Source organism: Aptenodytes patagonicus, chromosome 5 (assembly GCF_965638725.1).
Source record: "Aptenodytes patagonicus chromosome 5, bAptPat1.pri.cur, whole genome shotgun sequence".
Taxonomy (NCBI): Eukaryota; Metazoa; Chordata; class Aves; order Sphenisciformes; family Spheniscidae; genus Aptenodytes; species Aptenodytes patagonicus.
Genome location: NC_134953.1, coordinates 53475763 through 53492657, shown reverse-complemented (window position 1 = coordinate 53492657; position 16895 = coordinate 53475763). Strand labels below are relative to the sequence as shown.

General features: G+C 61.6%; 1 protein-coding gene across 2 annotated transcripts; it reads right to left on the bottom strand.

Annotated features, from left to right (window-relative positions):
* Positions 1-1260: 1260 nt before the first annotated feature.
* Positions 1261-14777, bottom strand: DDR2 (discoidin domain receptor tyrosine kinase 2). 2 transcript variants are annotated; one of them, XM_076339840.1, is made up of 17 exons: positions 14704-14777; positions 10926-11017; positions 8854-8956; positions 8476-8707; positions 8243-8390; positions 7964-8069; positions 7372-7555; positions 7057-7300; positions 6874-6936; positions 6591-6721; positions 5859-6069; positions 5131-5354; positions 4877-5013; positions 4257-4448; positions 3875-4109; positions 3195-3344; positions 1261-2760 (listed from the first exon to the last, which is right to left on the bottom strand). In XM_076339840.1, exons 2-17 carry the CDS (start codon positions 11005-11007, stop codon positions 2623-2625), a joined length of 2580 nt encoding a protein of 859 aa, XP_076195955.1. In that variant the 5' UTR covers positions 11008-11017; positions 14704-14777; the 3' UTR covers positions 1261-2622. The 2 variants fall into 2 exon arrangements, with proteins under 2 accessions (XP_076195955.1, XP_076195953.1); XM_076339838.1 differs by lacking the exon at positions 3195-3344 and having other exon boundaries at positions 14704-14766.
* Between the last annotated feature and the right edge of the window lie 2118 nt (positions 14778-16895).

The window sequence follows — 16895 nt, the reverse complement described above, 5'->3', positions numbered from 1 at the left end:
TTCCTTTGCCCTGCCTTGCCTTGCCTTGCCTTGCCTTGCCTTGCCTTGCCTTGCCTTGCTTTGCTTTGCCTTGCCTTGCCTTGCTTTGCCCTGCCTTGCTTTGCCTTGCCTTGCCTTGCTTTGCCTTGCCTTCCTTTGCCCTGCCTTGCCTTGCCTTGCCTTGCCTTGCCTTGCCTTGCCTTCCTTTGCCCTGCCTTGCCTTGCCTTGCCTTGCCTTGCCTTGCCAGCCCGGCAAAGGCAAGCCCCTTGCGCTCCGCAGCTGCAGCAGGCAGGCTTTCCACAGGCAACTGTGGCGCGCTCTGCCCTCACATCCTTTGCAACAGAGAGGCGTTTTGCCGCCAAACAGGAGTGCTGCCAGGTCACTGTTTCCCGGTGCTGCTCTGGCAGAGAGGTCTGGGTGTGCAGGTCCTGCTGGACATCTCGGGTGCAGCCCTGCTCCCGGGGGGGGCTGGTGTCACAGCTGGAGCAGGGGATGGACACACCAGCCCCCCACAGCTTCCCGGGCAGTGGGGCTGCTCCTCAGGCACCCTAACGTACTATTTAACCCACGGCCATGCATACCCCGTGCAGGGCGCCCAGGCACAGAGCCCAGGGGCTTGGGTCAGCAGGAGCTGTGGTGCCCATGGGGCAGACATGGCCCTACCTGGCCCAGTGCTCCCAGCTCCTGGCTTGCTGAGGCAGGGCTGGGAGAGGCCGCAATGCACCCCAAGCAGGGAGAGGGCATCCGAGGGCAGAGGCAGATGAGTACCAATTACGTGGCATGAACAAAGCCTGTCCTCGCTCCTGGTTCAGCCATAGAGTGCCGTGCTGCCGCAGGCTATGCACTCAGCAGGGATGAGACCTCCTCTGATGCAGCCAGCGGGACCACACGCAGGGAGACCAGCCGGCCCCTCTGCAGAGCACAGCTCCCTATCCCTGCCCTCCCCTCTCCCAGGCCCGCTATCCCACCTCAGTCCCTGCCGGTGGACATCTCCTGACATGGATGCTGAGCCTCAGAGCACCCTCCCTGTCACCCAAGGAGATGAGCAACTGGTGTGGGTCAACCAGCAGGTCTCTTGAGCATCCTTCCTCCATCTCTCACGCTGTTACCTGTGTGTACTCCCCCAAGCTCTCCCCACACAGCATCTCGGGGCACACAGTGCAGCCCCAGAGCCCCCCGGCAGGTGGGTACCGGCCGGGCTCCCGGCTATGCCCACGGAGGAGGCGAGCCGCCTTCTGAAGTGCCGCAAGGAAACCATGCAACCAGATTCACGTAGCAAGTGTCTCTTCAGCGGGTTTGCCCCTATATATAGGTGCATCTACTGAATATATACATGTCTTAGCAATAGTATACTGGAAACTGTGCCACGCGTGACTTGATGGTGCTGAACTAATGCGTGCAAAAGTACAGAGGGATCCATGTACCCTCTAAGTACAAAGTTCCTCCTGTCCAGCCACAGGAGGGTCTGATTTTGGGGCATGACAGGTAACCTGCCAGGACTCCTGGGGAGCACGTGGCTTTGGCACCTGCCCAGTTTGCTCACGGAGCTGCAGGATCCGGGAGGACGGACTGGTGCCAGACTGCTGCAGGATGCTCAGGGTGGCAGAGTTCAGCCCAGGCGCTTCAGCCGAGCTGTGATCCCCGGGCCGAGAGCTCAGGAGAGCCAGGGTGCCTGCTGCTCCATGCCCCCAGGCTGTTGCAGGCTTGGGCATCAGGCAGCAGCTGGCAAAAGCTCTGCTATGTGCATTCCTCTCATGGCAGGTGAAGATGTGGGTTAACCCTGGGAGTGGAGGATCTGGAGATTTCCCCTTGGAGGTGAAAGGCACTAACATCCTGCCACTGGCTGCCACGCAGCACCCGTGGGGCATCCAAAATGCATTTCATGGGCAGTTGAGCAGCTCTGGAGTGTCTGTGGTCAGTGAGAGGAGGTCCCCTCAGCATGCCTCTTGCTGGGGCTGGCATGCCCGCTCCTCCCCAGCTGACATGGAGGAGCCACGGCTGAGCAGGCTGCCCAGCAGCTGGGTGAGGAGCCAGGAGTGCTGTCAGGCTTCTCCCTGTGCAACTGCGGTCTAGCAGGCAGGTATGGGGCTTCCTGCCTCTCCGTGTGGCATGTCCAAAGCCCAAAATGTCCGGAGAGTTTTTGTTTTCACCCTGTAATTGCACAGCCCACTGTGAGCTAGTGGCAACTCCCAGCTCCTCCTCGAGCAGGTAGTGGCTGCTGGACAGTCCCTGCTCCAGCGGGCATGTACCTGCAAGCATCCCTTCCCCAGGTGCCCGCACACAGGCCAGGAGCTTCCTCACGGAGAAAGTCCAGCTGACATTCCTCCCGTCTGACCGGGGGAGAGAAGCCGCTCTGTCCCGGTCATCGTCACCAAGAACACGCTGCGCCAATAAATAACCCTCGTCTCAGCCCGTGTCGCTCCTGGGCTCGTGTCAGCAAGTGAGCGGGAGGTCCGAGTTGTCCCATGCCATGTCTCTCCTTGCTGCCCTTGGGGTTTTCCTCTGAGGCTTCACTGTACAATGAGAACAAGACCAGCTGCCCGGGTTTTATTTCTAAGTCCGAGTGAAGTGGCTTCGGTTTGCGTATGGGGCTCCTCTGGGGATGGGGAGGGATGGGGACCGGGCTGGGGGGGACCAAAGGGTCATTCTTCACTGGCTGACTCCTGGAGAAGGCGATGGATGTCCTGGAAGGAGGGACGATCTTTAGTGTCCCGTCTCCAGCAGCTGAGCATTAGCTTATAGACTGAGTCAGGGCAAAGTGCAGGCTGGGGAAGGTAGGTCTTCAAAACAAAAGGCAAAGATGACAAAGGGAGAGAGTTACTGCCACGGAAACCAAAATCAAACCGCTCCTGGGGAGCCCCATTTCTCCGTGCACCAGCGTGGGGGGCTGTGCTGCTGTGTGTCCAGGGACAAGGGGACTCCCAGACGGCACGGTGGGGGGCCTCTGAACACCTGCTCACATCTCCCAGCCTGGCTAAATGCTGGAGTGGGGTCAGCGGGCAAGCGGTGCCTTGGGCTGTGTGAAGTACAGGGTTTGCCGTGCCAGGCCCTTCACCAGGACTCCTTCCCAGAGGAGTTCCTGCCCCATAACTCCCCCATAGCCAAGCTTCCTATCTGGTCACCTTAAAGCCTTTTCCCAGGTCCCCTGGTGTCCGAGGTGCACTGCTGCCTGTCCCGGCCCATCCCATCCCATCCCATCCCACCCCATCCCTACCTGCCGGCCCTGGTCCCGGAAAAACTCGCCAGTGTTTTCGATGACCTGCTCGTCAGACAGCTGGGAGTAGGGCTGCTCCCGGCAGAGTGTGAAGGTCTCCCACAGCGTCACGCCGAATGCCCACACATCACTGGCTGTCGTGAACTTGCCCTGGCCAGAGGGAGCAGAGCGGGGTCAGGCATGGGCATTACCCCATCCTGCTCCATAAGCCCTACGTGCCCAAGGTTCAAAATCTCTTTCTGGATGCTTCAGCTTCCAGATCTGGGCCCAGAGGGGGGCTTGGTCCCGCAGACCTGCTCTCTGCCTGGGGCCAGAGTCTGGCGAGCTCTGGGTCCAGCTTGCAGCGACTGCTCTGAGAGCTGGGGCTTGGTTAGGACCCAACTCCCTGCAAAGATAAAAAGTAACCCTGCTCCTTCTTCCAGGTCTGACCATGGCCAGGAGAAAATGTCAAGCATCCAGCTCAAAGGCTGGGCACCGGGACACCAAAGACCACCGTAGTCACCCCATCCCACCTTGAAAAGCTGCTACCACTCCTGCTTTCTGCATGCTTCACCCCAAAGCTGGGCTCCAGGTAGGAGAGAATTCCCCATCCCTTCTACACCCCCCGCCTGAGGAAAAGAGGCTGTGAGCAGCCCCAGGGCCGTGTCAGTGTCCGTCAGAGGACCCCAGCCCCCACGTACCAGCAGGATGCTCTCCCAGGACATCCAGCGGATGGGGAGCACCGCCCGCCCCTGGATGCGGTAGTAGTCCCCACTGTAGAGATTCCTGCTCATGCCGAAATCAGCTATCTTGATGGTGTACTGCTTCCCCACCAGGCAGTTGCGCGTGGCCAGGTCTCGGTGCACGAAGTTAAGGGAGGAGAGATACTTCATGCCAGAGGCAATCTGGATGGCCATGAACCGCAGGTCGCTGTAGCTGCCGGGGGGGGGGACAAGGGAGGACTGAGGTGCCGGGCAGGATGGCAGCCAGGGGGTACACAGCCTCGAGTGGGGCACCCCACAGCTGGGAGGGTGCCTAGAGCAGGCAGCCCTGCCTGCCCCTGCCCGTCCCAGGCAGCGCTACCTGACGGTGGGCGCGTGGCCAGCCAGGGGGCTGCCTGCCTGCTGGCGGGACAGGAACTGGTTGAGGTCTCCGTTCTCCATGTACTCGGTGATCATGCACAGTGGGTCATCCGCGATGCACACTGCCAGCAGCCGGATGATGTTGGGGTCCTTCAGCCGCGACATGATCTTGATTTCCTTCAGAAAATCATTCCTTTCCGGAACAGAAACCACACGGATCGGATAGACAGACCCGGAGGGGCACGGAGGTGCACACAGACCAGCCGAGTGTGCCACTCACCCACCCACCCACCCAGGCCTCACAGGGACCCATGGGTCCCCTACCCTGGGACTGGGGGCCATGAGGGGGAGCTCGGGGCTGATCCGCGCACAGCTGTGGGGTGGACTTGGCTGGTAGATGGGGTGCTGGGCAACTGGTTGGGACCAGCAAGGACCAAGAGTCCTGAATCGCAGCAGCCCAGCATCTCCAGATGGCTCGGACACATGTGGTCCTTGTGGCTGCACCGAGCATCTGGCCACCGGAGGCAGGGGATGCTTTCCAAGCATCCCGGCTCTCCTAGGGAGGGGCTCTGTGTGTGTGGAGGAGCGATGCCAGGGCGCGTGCAACCCCCAGCCCCGTACCTGGCATTCTTGTTGGCATCTGCTCGCAGCATCTTCACAGCCACCAGCACAGGGCGGTTAGAGCTGGCGTCCAAGCCCTCCAGGGCAAAGTCCTTGCCCATGAACTTCTCCATCCCCTCCACTTCACAGAGGTGGACCTGGAGGGGGGGAATGGGCAGCTCTTACCTCCACTGACAGACGGCCTCCCCCGGCCCTCACGAACCGGGAAGAGCCTTGCCCAAGCCCTGCTCAGAGTAGGTCCAGCTCCCACTCACCTCCCCAAACTGGCCTTCCCCCAGCTTCTCCTTGAAGGTCAGCAGCTTCCTGGGGAACTCCTCGACGGCCACGTCCTTGCCCGAGAGCAGGTCCATGGTGAGGGCCGGCACCGAGTAGGTGTTGCCGCCCGTCACGCCCTGCAGATTCACGATGTCGGCCTCGGCATAGTGGGGGACACCCTCGGAGCCGCTGGCCTGGGACGGCTTCACAGGGCCACTGCAGCCTGTGGGGTAGACAGCGGGGCCAGCCCTGCCGTGGGTCTCCTGCCCTGCACCCTCCACTCCCTGGTGCCTGCTCACGATCCAGTCACCAGCTTCTCCGTCCCCATCCTCCCCAGAGCCCCCACGCTGCCCTGGCACGGCTGGGCTCCTCCAGACACCGCAGGCTGCTGCACTCCTTCCCCATCACCGACAAGTGTACCAACCCAGCCCCAAGCACCAGATGAGCTGGGATCAGTGCCCGACCTCCAGATCACCGAGGAAGAGACGCTGGAGCATCCCAAGGACGGTGATGGGGACACAGCTCAGCCCGGCGTGGACACCGGTGATTGCTCTCAGTTACAGGCTTTGTGTGACCTTCGAGCGGGATGCACAGGAGCTCGTGCAACATCCCCCCCCACCCCTCTGTGCCAAAATGTTTGGAGCTTGGCCAAAAGCTGGGGCTAGGGCTGCGCTGGGTTCGGTGCATGGCGGCTGGCTCTCAGTACGCAGGGTGTCCCAGCTCTCACCCATGTCCTCCTCCCCCGGGGTGAACTCGGGCAGCTTGCGGATCAGGCGGGAGGGCTCCTGGTAGTCGGGTCCCAGGGGGAATATGCGGTCGTAGGTGGAGCTGGACTCCTGCTCACTGGAGGAGGAGGAGCGGTTGTGGTTGAACATGCTGGATTCGCTGGGCAGGGAGAGGCTGACGGTCATTTCATCATCCAGCATCCTCCGTGATGCCTGCGAGATGGGGGCAAGGGAGGAGAGAGCTGGGACAGGGGGTCTCCACAGCACCGGCGGGACGGGGTCTCCTGTGCTCCACGGCACTGTGGCCATGCCCAGCTGCAAGCCCCCTTCTCTGGTGCCCTGGCCCAGGGCTGCAGCACCCACCTGGGGAAGACATTTGTCCTCGTGTCCCCCCCTTCTATTGTCTGCCTCTATGGAGAACAGTTTGGCTCCATCACGTCTGCAACTGACCTCAGTTAGCCGGGGGCTGCAGTGAGACCCCCTTGGGCTTCTCTTCCCCAGCCCAGCTTCAGGACAGAGGGATGGACAAGCAGGCAGGTCCCAAGGTCACTGCCCCACTCAGCTAAATCCCCTTACTTGGGAGATGGGTGCAAATCACAACCTTCCCGAGGAGGGGAAGGGAGCATCAGCCCCTGCACGGACTCTGCTTTCCCCATGCTGAGCTCCCAGGAGAACTTGCCTGGGACGAGCCCACCGCCCTGGGACACCTTGCCAGCCACCCTGCCCTTGCCCACCTTCTCTAGCATCTTCTGCCAGAACTGCCGCCACAGTATGATGACGATGATGGCCACCAGGATGAAGATGATCGCCACCAGGCACCCGATCAGGATGCGCGTGTTGCTGTCGTCTACCTTGAGCGTGGGGTCTGGCAGGAGGAGGGGACACCAAGAACCGGTCACACCAGGGCACTGCCCCTTTCCTCCATTGTATGGGGCAGAGCCCCCCAGAGCATCACCCCACAGGGAGGTGACCCTGGCCCCTGCCCAGCTCAGGGCAATGTGCTTTTTGATGCCTTACCATAAGTGGTGGGGACCACAGACACCTCCGGGGGGGCCACCGAGTTGTTGTACATGGCTGCGTCTGTCAAGGGAGAAGAGGATAGGATCAGGGTGGGGGGCATGGGTGCCCCACAGCCCCGGTCCCTCCTCAACCCCCCCCCCAGTAGGGTCTGGTCCCCGTGGGGCTCATGGTGGCAGGTACCCGACTGGAAGGTGATCTCGCTGAACATCATCCAGGCGTCGGCAAAGTAGTACTGGCACTTGATGGCACTGGCCATGCGGTGGAGCAGGGGCACAGTGACAAAGCGGGCACTGGGGTTCACGTCATCCAGCACCAGCACTGAGGAGACGGCGCTGGGCTCCCACTCACTGGCGTCAGCACGGAAGTAGCACTGCACCTCCTTGAAGATCTTCACCCCTTTGGCGAACATGTTGTTGCAGTGGACCTGTGGGGCAGCCTGTCAGTGTGGCCATGGCGGGGAATGGGGATGGGGGACAGGGCGGGGGGTGCATGGACCTTCATGGCAGTGAAGTTCCTGATGCGGTCAAACTCAAAGGTGATCTCCACGTAGCCACCAGTGGTGCTCTCATTGCGCCAGCCCACGTAGTCATAGCCCGGCCAGACATGGTACTCGTGGGTTTGCGTGAAGTCGTCCAGCCCTGACACCCCATCTGTCAGCTGGCCCAGGCCCTCCGTCATGCTGGCATGTGTGAGGGGAAAAAGGCAGCATGACTCTAGCCAACCCCACAAACCTGCCAGCACCTGGCACCCACCCCCCCAGGAGCTCCTTGCAGCTCCTGGGAAATTTGGGAGGGGGGTTTTTTGTGCTTCTTGAGGTTCTCTCTGGAAAAGGCTGTGGGATGCTGACCGTGCGGTGCAGTTAGCATAAATCTGAAAGAAGGGCTGGGGATCCTGCCCCCATCACGCTGTCCTCGTCACCCATGTGCAGCCTCCCAGAGCTGGCCATGTCCCCCGCTTCGGGGAGACCCCAAGTGTTTGCTCTACTGAGGATCAGCATGCCAGCCTGCAAACGCAGGCAAGAAACACCCCCATCCCCTCCTGCCCGGAGTGGCGCCCACTGTGTGCAGAAGCCCCCCCCGGTCCTCACCTGTACCCGAATGCCCCGTCGTACACCGAGTCATTCAGGTATATGACAGTGCCCCCGGGAAGGACGAGCTGCTGCCCGGCTGGCGCGTTGTAGGACACCAGCCCGTCTGTGGGGAGCAGAGAGTGAGCAGCTGCCCATGCTGGACACCCTGCTGCCAGTGAGCCCTGCCAGCCCCAGGGTGCTGCCAGCCCCCGGTGGGACAGACAGCCCCCAGCAGACAGACAGCCCCACAGCCAAGCTCTGGGGACACGGGGAAGGGCACAGGATCATGCCACCCACCCAGCCAGACACAGCCGTACAGCTCCACGCGCAGGCAGACGTTCATGGAGTGGTCGGTGATGGGGATGAAGCGGACAAAGCGGGCGATGAGGGGTGGCTCCAGGTCCTTGAGGACAATGTCATAGGGGTTGGTGTTTCCATCTAGCACCTGGGGAGAAGAGAGAAGCGTGGTGGGGACGGGCAGGTGCAGCCCCCCACCCACCTCCCAGTGCAGCCCCCACCCACCTCCTCACCTGCTTCCCATGCCGGTTCCTCCAGGAGATCCAGCGGGTGCCGTCCCGGCTGTAGTTGATCTTATACATGGGGGCAAACTCATTGCCGTGGCCCCCGGCGTGGCGCCCCTGGGTGCCCACCAGTGTGATGAAGTGCAGGGCACGCAGGTCGATCTGCAGGAACTCCTTCAGGTCGTCGGGCTCCACTGGGATCTCGGGGCACCAGGCGCCATCACCGTCCTCTGAGTCCAGCCTGTGAACCCAGAGCGGAGGAGCAGTTTGCAGGCAGCCAAAGCCATCTCTGTGCCCCCTTTCTGCCCCTCCGTGGCAGCCCAGACCCTGCCGTGGCTGTCGCAGGAGGGTCCCCACACCCACCCTGCCAGCTGTCCCCACACTCACCGTCCATACTTGGCGGCTGTGGACTCGGACCACTGGCTGGAGGCCGAGATGTCCTCATCGGGGATGTGCCCGCCCGACATTCCCAAAGGGTACCGGCACACCGCTGCAACGAGATCAGCGGGGTGCTAAGTGGGCATCCCTCCTCACCTCCCCGGCTGAGATACGTGCCGAAATACAGCACGGCACTGCCGGGGCTGGGGCACATCCATGGCGCCATGGGCGCTGCAGCCCAGGTGGCTCAGGCACAGCACTCTCCATCCCTCCAGCTTACGGAGGAGGGATGAAGCATGACGGCACGGTCCTGCACAGGCAGACACTTGCCCAGGCAAATGGAGCCACTGGCCAGAGATGGATGCCAGCCCAGCTCGAAGTGAAGCTGAGAGCAAGGAGAGCCAGCACTCCAAGGGCTGCTGGACGCACCGAGTCCCTGTCCCCGGAGATCCCTTCAGCCTTGCCGGCAAGCATTTCAGCTGGGATGGAGGGAGAGCCCGTGGGCTGGCACTGCTGTCCCCACACTTCCTCGTTCTGGGGGCACCCAGAGGGCTCGGTCCAGAGGCCGCTCACCCAAAAAACCCACCCACAGCAACTGGTTCTCAGCTGTGCCACCCGCTGCTCCCCCCACATGCCTGGGGGAACAAGTGACAAAGGCAGGCACTTGCCCTCCCCGCTGGCCCCGCAGCTCCCATCGCCAGCCCTGCTCCCGCCCCAGCTGCAAGTGGAAAAGTACCCGGGGTGGCGGGCGGGCTGCGTCCCTGAGCGGCAACCAGCTCCCCTGGCACCGCATCCACGCTGCTTCCCAGGAGATATTTTTTCACACCCGGCTGCCAAGAGAGCTGCTGAAAGGCCGGCTTGTTTGGCCGTGTTTACTGTCTGGCCACCGGCTCCAGCCCACAGCACTCCCTCCGCATGCCGCCCCGAGCAAACACCCGCACCGAGGTGGCAGGGTCCAGGCGAGGATGCAGTGCCGGGGCTGCCTCCTGCCCCCACGGCCTCCAGCTTGCCCAGTGCTGCGCCAGCAAGGAGCCCGCATCCCAGCGTGCGGTGCCGCCCAGCAGCTGGCTCCCGTCCCCGGGTCCCTGCGCCACAGGGACCATCTCCTGCATCCGACAGAGGGATGGGCATATCTTTAGCATGAGCATTGGCACAGTGGGGAGCATCTCTTCTTGTCTCCAGCTCTCCCATTTGTGATACTCTGCAGAGTGCAACTCCCACTGAATTCCCATTTAACTCTTGCCGAACATGGAGCCAGCCCTGCTCCTTTGCCCTAGGTAATAACCATCCTGGCCAGGCAAAGGCAAAGCTGCCAGCCCTGGATGGCTGCAGAAGAAACAGAATTTCTTCCCTGAGACTGAGCAAACTCTTCCCATGGATGGAAGAAGCCTTTGAAGGGACTTGTTACAGGGACGCCCCAGGGAAACCCTGATGTGCTGAAGGAGACTGGGCTTTGTGTCCATCCCTGCAGCACAGGAAAGGGGCTGAGCCCTGCAGAAACAACCATTTAAACACATTTCTCTCACTGATGTCTGGCGCAGTGTTGTGGTTTCAGAGCAGAAGCCAGGCACCTAGTCAAGCCACTTTACTAAAGCCAACCTTGGTTTGCTGCAAAACCACCAAAGAAAGCACGTCCCAGCGGCAGCAAACAATACCCCGGCGCCTTGCCTTCTGCACGTGGCAGCCTCAAAACTGAATGGGCTCGATGAGGCCTCGATGGAGAAGGGCCCCACTCAGAGCCCAGGGCTCCGGCTGCAGCACTTTGCCTGTACCCCAATGCCCCGCCTGCAGCACTTTGACTGTACCCCAATGTGCTGCCAGCCCGCCGGTGCCAAGACAGGTACCCATGGCACACGAAGGATGCTTTCTGGGTCACCGGCAGTGGCTGAGCCGCATGCAGGACAGCAGAGTGTCCCAGGCAGGCAGGGGTTGAGAGGCCATCACACACTGCTCCCAGAGATGGGAAAGTCCCAGAGACGGTGGAGATGACATGAGCCCAAGCTCGGATGCCCTGGCAGGAGCACAGCCCAGGGAAATGCACCTTGCGGCCCTTGCAGCCGCCTGGTCCCCATCTCACTTACCCGGGTTGACCTGGGCTCTCGCACCCTGTGGGATGTGCAGCAGCAGCAGCAGCAGCAGGGCTGGTCTGGGGGGGGCCGGCATGTCAGCAGTCCTGCGGAGACAGAGCCAGGACTTGTCACGCCAAGGCAGCTGAGCTGTGCGGGAATGCCAGTCGTGCTTGGGGCAGCCGGCCGAGGACGGGAGGGCTTCCCCTGCACGAGACCCTGTGTCCCCACCTCAGCCTTGGAGGAGGAGCAGAGCCCCATGCCTCATGTCTGTGACGGTGGTCAAAGGGGTCCCAGCGTCCCCTCTGCCACCACCCCCCGGGAGCCACAGCATCATGGTGCCGTGCCAACGCAGCCTCGGCACAGGCAGGTAACATGGCCCTGCCGCATCCCTGGAGCCTGCCACAGGACCCACAGGAACATCCCAGGGCTCTGCTCGGGGCCAGTGCCATCCAGCTCCACCGATGGGCAGAAAGGCTCTGGCTGGGCCGCCCGCCCTCGGATGCCTTTGAAAGCAAGACGTTGCACAACCCTGTCATATAACAAAATAATAGCACGTTGCAACACACGGTTTCCCTGCCTTCTGGCTCGGGAAAGATAATAGCAGATAATCGCCTGAGATTTATGGCATATTTACTGTGACAGTTCTCCATGACAGAGCGGATCTCGGGGACATGGATGACACAGAAAGGTGTAACAGGGGGCATGGGAGCCAGCTTTCATCCGCTGCCTCCTGGGGAGTGTGGGATGGGGCTGGAGGGAACCTGGGGGTCCTGGCAATGGGGCTCAGGCTGCAGCAAGGGGACCAAAAGGGCTGGTGCTAGCGAGGCTCCTCAAAGCAGGGTGCAGCCCGTGGCATGAGGGGATCCCCCACCCGGCCCCAGCCCGGGGACACGTCTGCCCTCTGAGTCAGCGCTGCCGCCACAGCCACTTTGCAGGGCAGCGGCCATCGCCCTGCTAGTCCTCAGCTGCCAGGAGTCCCCAGAGCCCGAGCAGCTCCTGCTGCACCCACGCACCTCTGGGGAAGTGCCATGGGGCATGGCACCAGGCTCGGGGATGCACCAGGGACACCAGCACTGGGTGGCGAAACCCCGCGTCCCCTAAACGTCACCAGCCCCACCCCAGGTTCCCCCTCCCCTTATTTGCCAAGGGGACATTTGTCCTCCTGGGACAGCCCTTCACATGAGCACTGGATGCGGTTTAGTCCTCTTTTTATTAAAAAAGTCTGTTTTAATCTAGTTTACGTGCACATTAATCTTTGCAGGAACAATTTACTAATCTGGGAGTTAAAGGGACCATAGCTCCTGGCCAAATGTGACCCGGCTGCACTTGAGTGCTGGGGTAAATCCCAGCCGAGTCCTGCCATACCAGGGATGGCTGGGCTGGCGGGTCCCCGAGCTAGCCCAACACCAGTGACCCCGCAGGTGGGTGCCTGGTTGCGTCCCTGCACCCACCCCATGCAGGGACCTGCAGCCTTGTCCCCACCGCCAAGAGAAAGCCCAAACCCATCCTGAACCAGCTGCCACACGGCCGATGCCCCCATCCTGTGGAGCCCAGCTAGGAGGGGCTGGAGATGGCCCTGCTCGCTGCCAAAACCGGGGCTTGGCACAGCAGGAGCAAGGCAGGCTTGCTGTGACCATGCCAGCACCCAAGGGGAGTGCAAAGCCCCGGGAGCTGCCACCCGCAACCTGCTAGAGGCTCTCTGCACCCAGCAGTGTGCTGCTGGATTCCCCGAGGGTCTCTGCTAAACGCCACAAGCTCTGCAGGAGGTATGAACTTTTTTCCTAATTTTTTTTTTTGAAAAGCACCTATGTGGTTGCTTTTTTTCCTATTCCCAGCTGGGAAAGTTTAGTTAGTTGCAACTAACTCAGCTGCAACTGGGAATTTCAACTGCATCGCTGAGAGGCACGCACGAGGCTCCTGTGTTTGATGATGGCCAGTTCCCCCGACATTAAAATCTCAATTTCCTTCTGCATTCCAAAAAACATCCAGGGATATTTTTTCCCCACTATTCTTTCAGGCTGAGTAAACTCTTTAAGCATCAGGACACCAGATGCTGTAATCTCCCACAGGGAATGCATTTACATTTAGTCTAATATAGGGAAATTATTCCTGCGCAGCCATTGTGAAGTGCTCGTTGCTCCTCGGGGGAGCGGGCCTGGGGGACAGCGGGGAGACGGTGACTCAGGCACCGAGGCTGGGGGCTAAGGGACACGCGGTCAAACCAGCCGAGCAGTATTGGCAACCCAGCTGGAAATCATTTTTGTTCCACCAGCCCTGCAAAAGGGATGGCTTTGCAACGTTTCGTCTGAAAATGTTTGCTGAAAATTTTCAATCACTGGAAATTTTTAGTGCAGAGAGTTTTTGGAGCTCCTCCCTGGCATCGCCTGGGCTTGGGAGCTTCCCTCAGCCACTGCTTCCCCCCCCCCCCCTTTTTATTTTCCCCCCTTCTTATTCTACTGAAATCACCAGGGAAAATTAGCAGGAAAAAAACCCTAAATCCACATTTGTTTAGAGACAAACCCCACCCGAGCCATGGTCCCTCTCACCCCCAGCCCGCAACGGCTGGTGAAGTCCCCAGCTCGCTTCCCAGGTGGGTGCCACCATCCTCATCGGCACCGGAGGAGCATCATCCGTGGGGAGGGAACTGGACGGCAACAGCCCGCACCCCCTGCGCACACCAGGTCCTGGACACAGGTCTCCCAGGGCTGCCAGGGCTCCTGTTGCAGAGCCCCCATCCTCGCACAGGGCCAGGGGCTCCCCTCCTGCTGGGATGCCGGGCAGGTGGGACATGCCGAGGCCACGCTGGAGGGAACGTCCCCAAGCAGCGAGAGGCTCCCTGTGACCCTGAACCATGACCCAAGGCATATGGTGTTTCGATAAGGGTGTTCGGGACCCCCACCCCAGCTGGCACTACAGCCCCCAGCATGCCGTGCCGCCGGCGCAGCCTCGGCAGGAGCATAGTGCAGCATGCCGGGACCCGTAGTCCCCCTCCCCTCCAAAAATGCCATTTTAGACCTTCACTGGGCTGGATGCAGCCCCATTTTCTGCAGTGGCAAGCACCTCCCCAGCCGCAAGCTGGCCGGCTCAGCCAGGGGCATTGCAGCCGTGCAGGGTCCAAGTTGCGGCTGGGCACATCCGCGTGGCTGCCAGCTGTCCCGGAGAGACCTGCCAGCAGCACAGCCCACGGCCGTGGGGCCTGGGGACATGGTTCTGCGGGTGCTGCACCCAGCAAGCACCCCCGCCAGCCAAAAACTTGCAGTCCTCCTCCTCCGCAACACTGTGCCACAGTGCACAGCGTTGCCCTGCCACGGTGCAGGGCTGCACGGCATTGCTCCGCCACGGTGCAGGGCTGGGAAGCCACGAGCACCAGGATGGGGGGCAGGATGCTCAGGAGCACCAGTCCAGTGGCCCTGTGTCCCCTCCCCAGTGTGACCTGGTGCCTGGCTGGGGGACCCTGGGGACAGCGGAGCCTCTCTGGCTGGCCAGCACCACCACCAGCTCTGCCAACAGACACACAGGCGGGAGCCGAGGAGGGACACCAGGAAGCGCTGGCTTGGCACGAGGGGGAGCACTGGCAGTGGGGGGAAAAAATGGAGAGAAGGGGCCAAATGTCACGTCCCCCAGGTGGGGACGCTGCTCTGCTGCTGCCCCAGCCCCTTCCCGGGCAGACCCGCACCCTGGCCCCTCTGCCCGGGCTCCACCACAGAGCACGGGTGACCCCACATCCCCCCAAAATCCCAAAGCTGGGGGGGGGGGCAAACGCCTCCCCACACCCCCGAGAACGACTCACCGGAGCAGGGAGGCGACAGAGGGCGGGCAGGCTCCTCGCCCCTCGCCCGGGCCGGGGGAGCCAGGCGAGGAGCGAACTTCCCCGGGCTGATGCAAGATGCCTCTGGGAGCGCGTTCGCATTCTGCAGATTCCTGGGAGCCGGCCAGAAATCCCACAATCCTACATCTTGCACATTTGGTTTCAATTAGGGAGCAGTAGAGGGGGAGCCAGTCACCAATCCAGGCTGGCTTTTCGGCGGAGGTTATTTTCCTCGGCCCGAGGGAATGTGTGCAAAGCTATAATTTACAGCAAAACCCATTCATAGCGCGAGAGAAAAAAAATAAAAAAAATCCCCATGGCCAGTGAAGGAACTTAAAGCAGTAGGCAGCATTTTGCTTTCCAGCGCTCACCCCCGCGGCTGCAGGATGGCACGCGTGTCCGGGACTCTCCTCCTGCACTGTGGGGTGCAGGGGCCAGGTGGGAAACCCCCAAAATGCGGGTGATGAAGGCGCTCCATGAGGCCCCATTGCTGGCCCAGAGGGTCCCACACAGGCTACCCCGCTCTGGGCCCCTGGCGGGAAGGGTGCCAGGCTCCTGTGGGGGCACGCGCAGCCAGGACACCGGCCGGAGAGCAGACCTGCCCTGGCACGTGGCACAGAAGAAACACTCTGGCTCCCCAAACTGCATGCTGAGCTCGTGGTTTTACATCATTTCCAGGCACTAGCTTGGCACTGCAGCCACTGACTACGCAACGCGGCAGGGACAAAATAATAATAATCAGCTCACATTTATTTTTTTGCAATAGCTAAAATGCAATTAAAAAGATTAAAAAAAAAAAAGGGGCAATTTTTTTTCAGACTAGTGTTTTGGCTGTGTTTTATGCCAGCACCCACACTGCTGTGAGAGGGAAGCAGCACCCCTGGCAGCGGCTTCCAAAAAGCGCTCCTGTCCCGCAGGGCACCCTGCGGGCCCAGGGCTGCAGCCTTGCTCCTGAACTAACCTCCTCACCAGACTCCCAGCCTGCCTGCTCTCCAGACAAAGAAACCGAGTCACAGGCCGGGAAAGCCATCCACTGCCCACAGCAGGACACCAGCGACCCTCGCCGCTGCCACCAGAGAGGGGCTGTGGTGCTAGCCAAGCCATGGGTGCAGCAAGAGGCTTGCCCCAGGGCAACACAGGCAAGGCAGAGCACCACAGCTACCTCTGGGTTGGCAGGGAGGGCACGCAGGAGTAGGTTAGCGCGGTGCCTGCTGCCAGATCAGCTGGCAGGGGGATGCCCTTGCCCACGCACAGGCTGTCCTACGTGCACGCCGGCACAAGCACCGGTTGGCTCCGCTCTGCCCCACTTGCCTCCTGCTACCTGGAATTGGCGTTCAAATAACTTGGCGGCGGCCAGTACCGCATCACTCTATCCCAGGACCTAATGCAAAGGTGTTGGTGTGCAAACAGCCAAAGAGCCAAAGCAAACACCTCCTCCTCCCACCCCTCCCAGCGCCCAGGGAGCTAGCTGGAGCAGCGATCCCCCAGGCTCACCGTGCAGCCCCTCACTCCTGCGCGGTCCTGGGGCCATGTGCATCCCCCGAGGTAGGCCATGCTGTGCTCCTGCTGCTGCCTGCCCCATGCCAAGGAGGAGCAGCTTCAGGGGTGCCTGCCCACTCCCCGGGGAGCAGAGATGTCCCTTCCCCATGGTGGCTGCTCCCAGGGCCTGGCAGAGCCAGCGGGCAGGGGGAGGTGGTGGTGCAGACCACCCCCGGCACTCCGCACCAGCTCCTTGCATCCGCTCTGGCCCTCATCCCAGGCTGTCTCCCCAAGGACCCATGGCTGCCAGCCTGCCTCGGCCACACACAGCCCAGCTGGCCCATGGCAAGCCACCAGCAGCCACGGCACCAGCCAGGACCCCCCGCATGGCCCCGGCTTCCCAGGCACACTGCCCGGGAAGCCAAGCGCTCAGCTGAGCCTGGGGTGCCCAACAGCCACCTTGGCACTCGGGGACTTGGTGACTTCCCCCAGGGGTAGCAGTTTGGGTCCCATTCCCAGCCCTGCAAGGGAAAATCCCTCCCCAGGCAGCCATGGGGCAGTGGACAGCTGTACCACCCTGCCCCAGGGGCTACAGCAGGACTTGGGAGCAGCAGAGGAGCCGGCTGAGCACCATCTCCCTTCCCAGAAAGGAGGGCAGGCAGCAGAGCCACTCTGTCCAAGGGCATGGGGACACC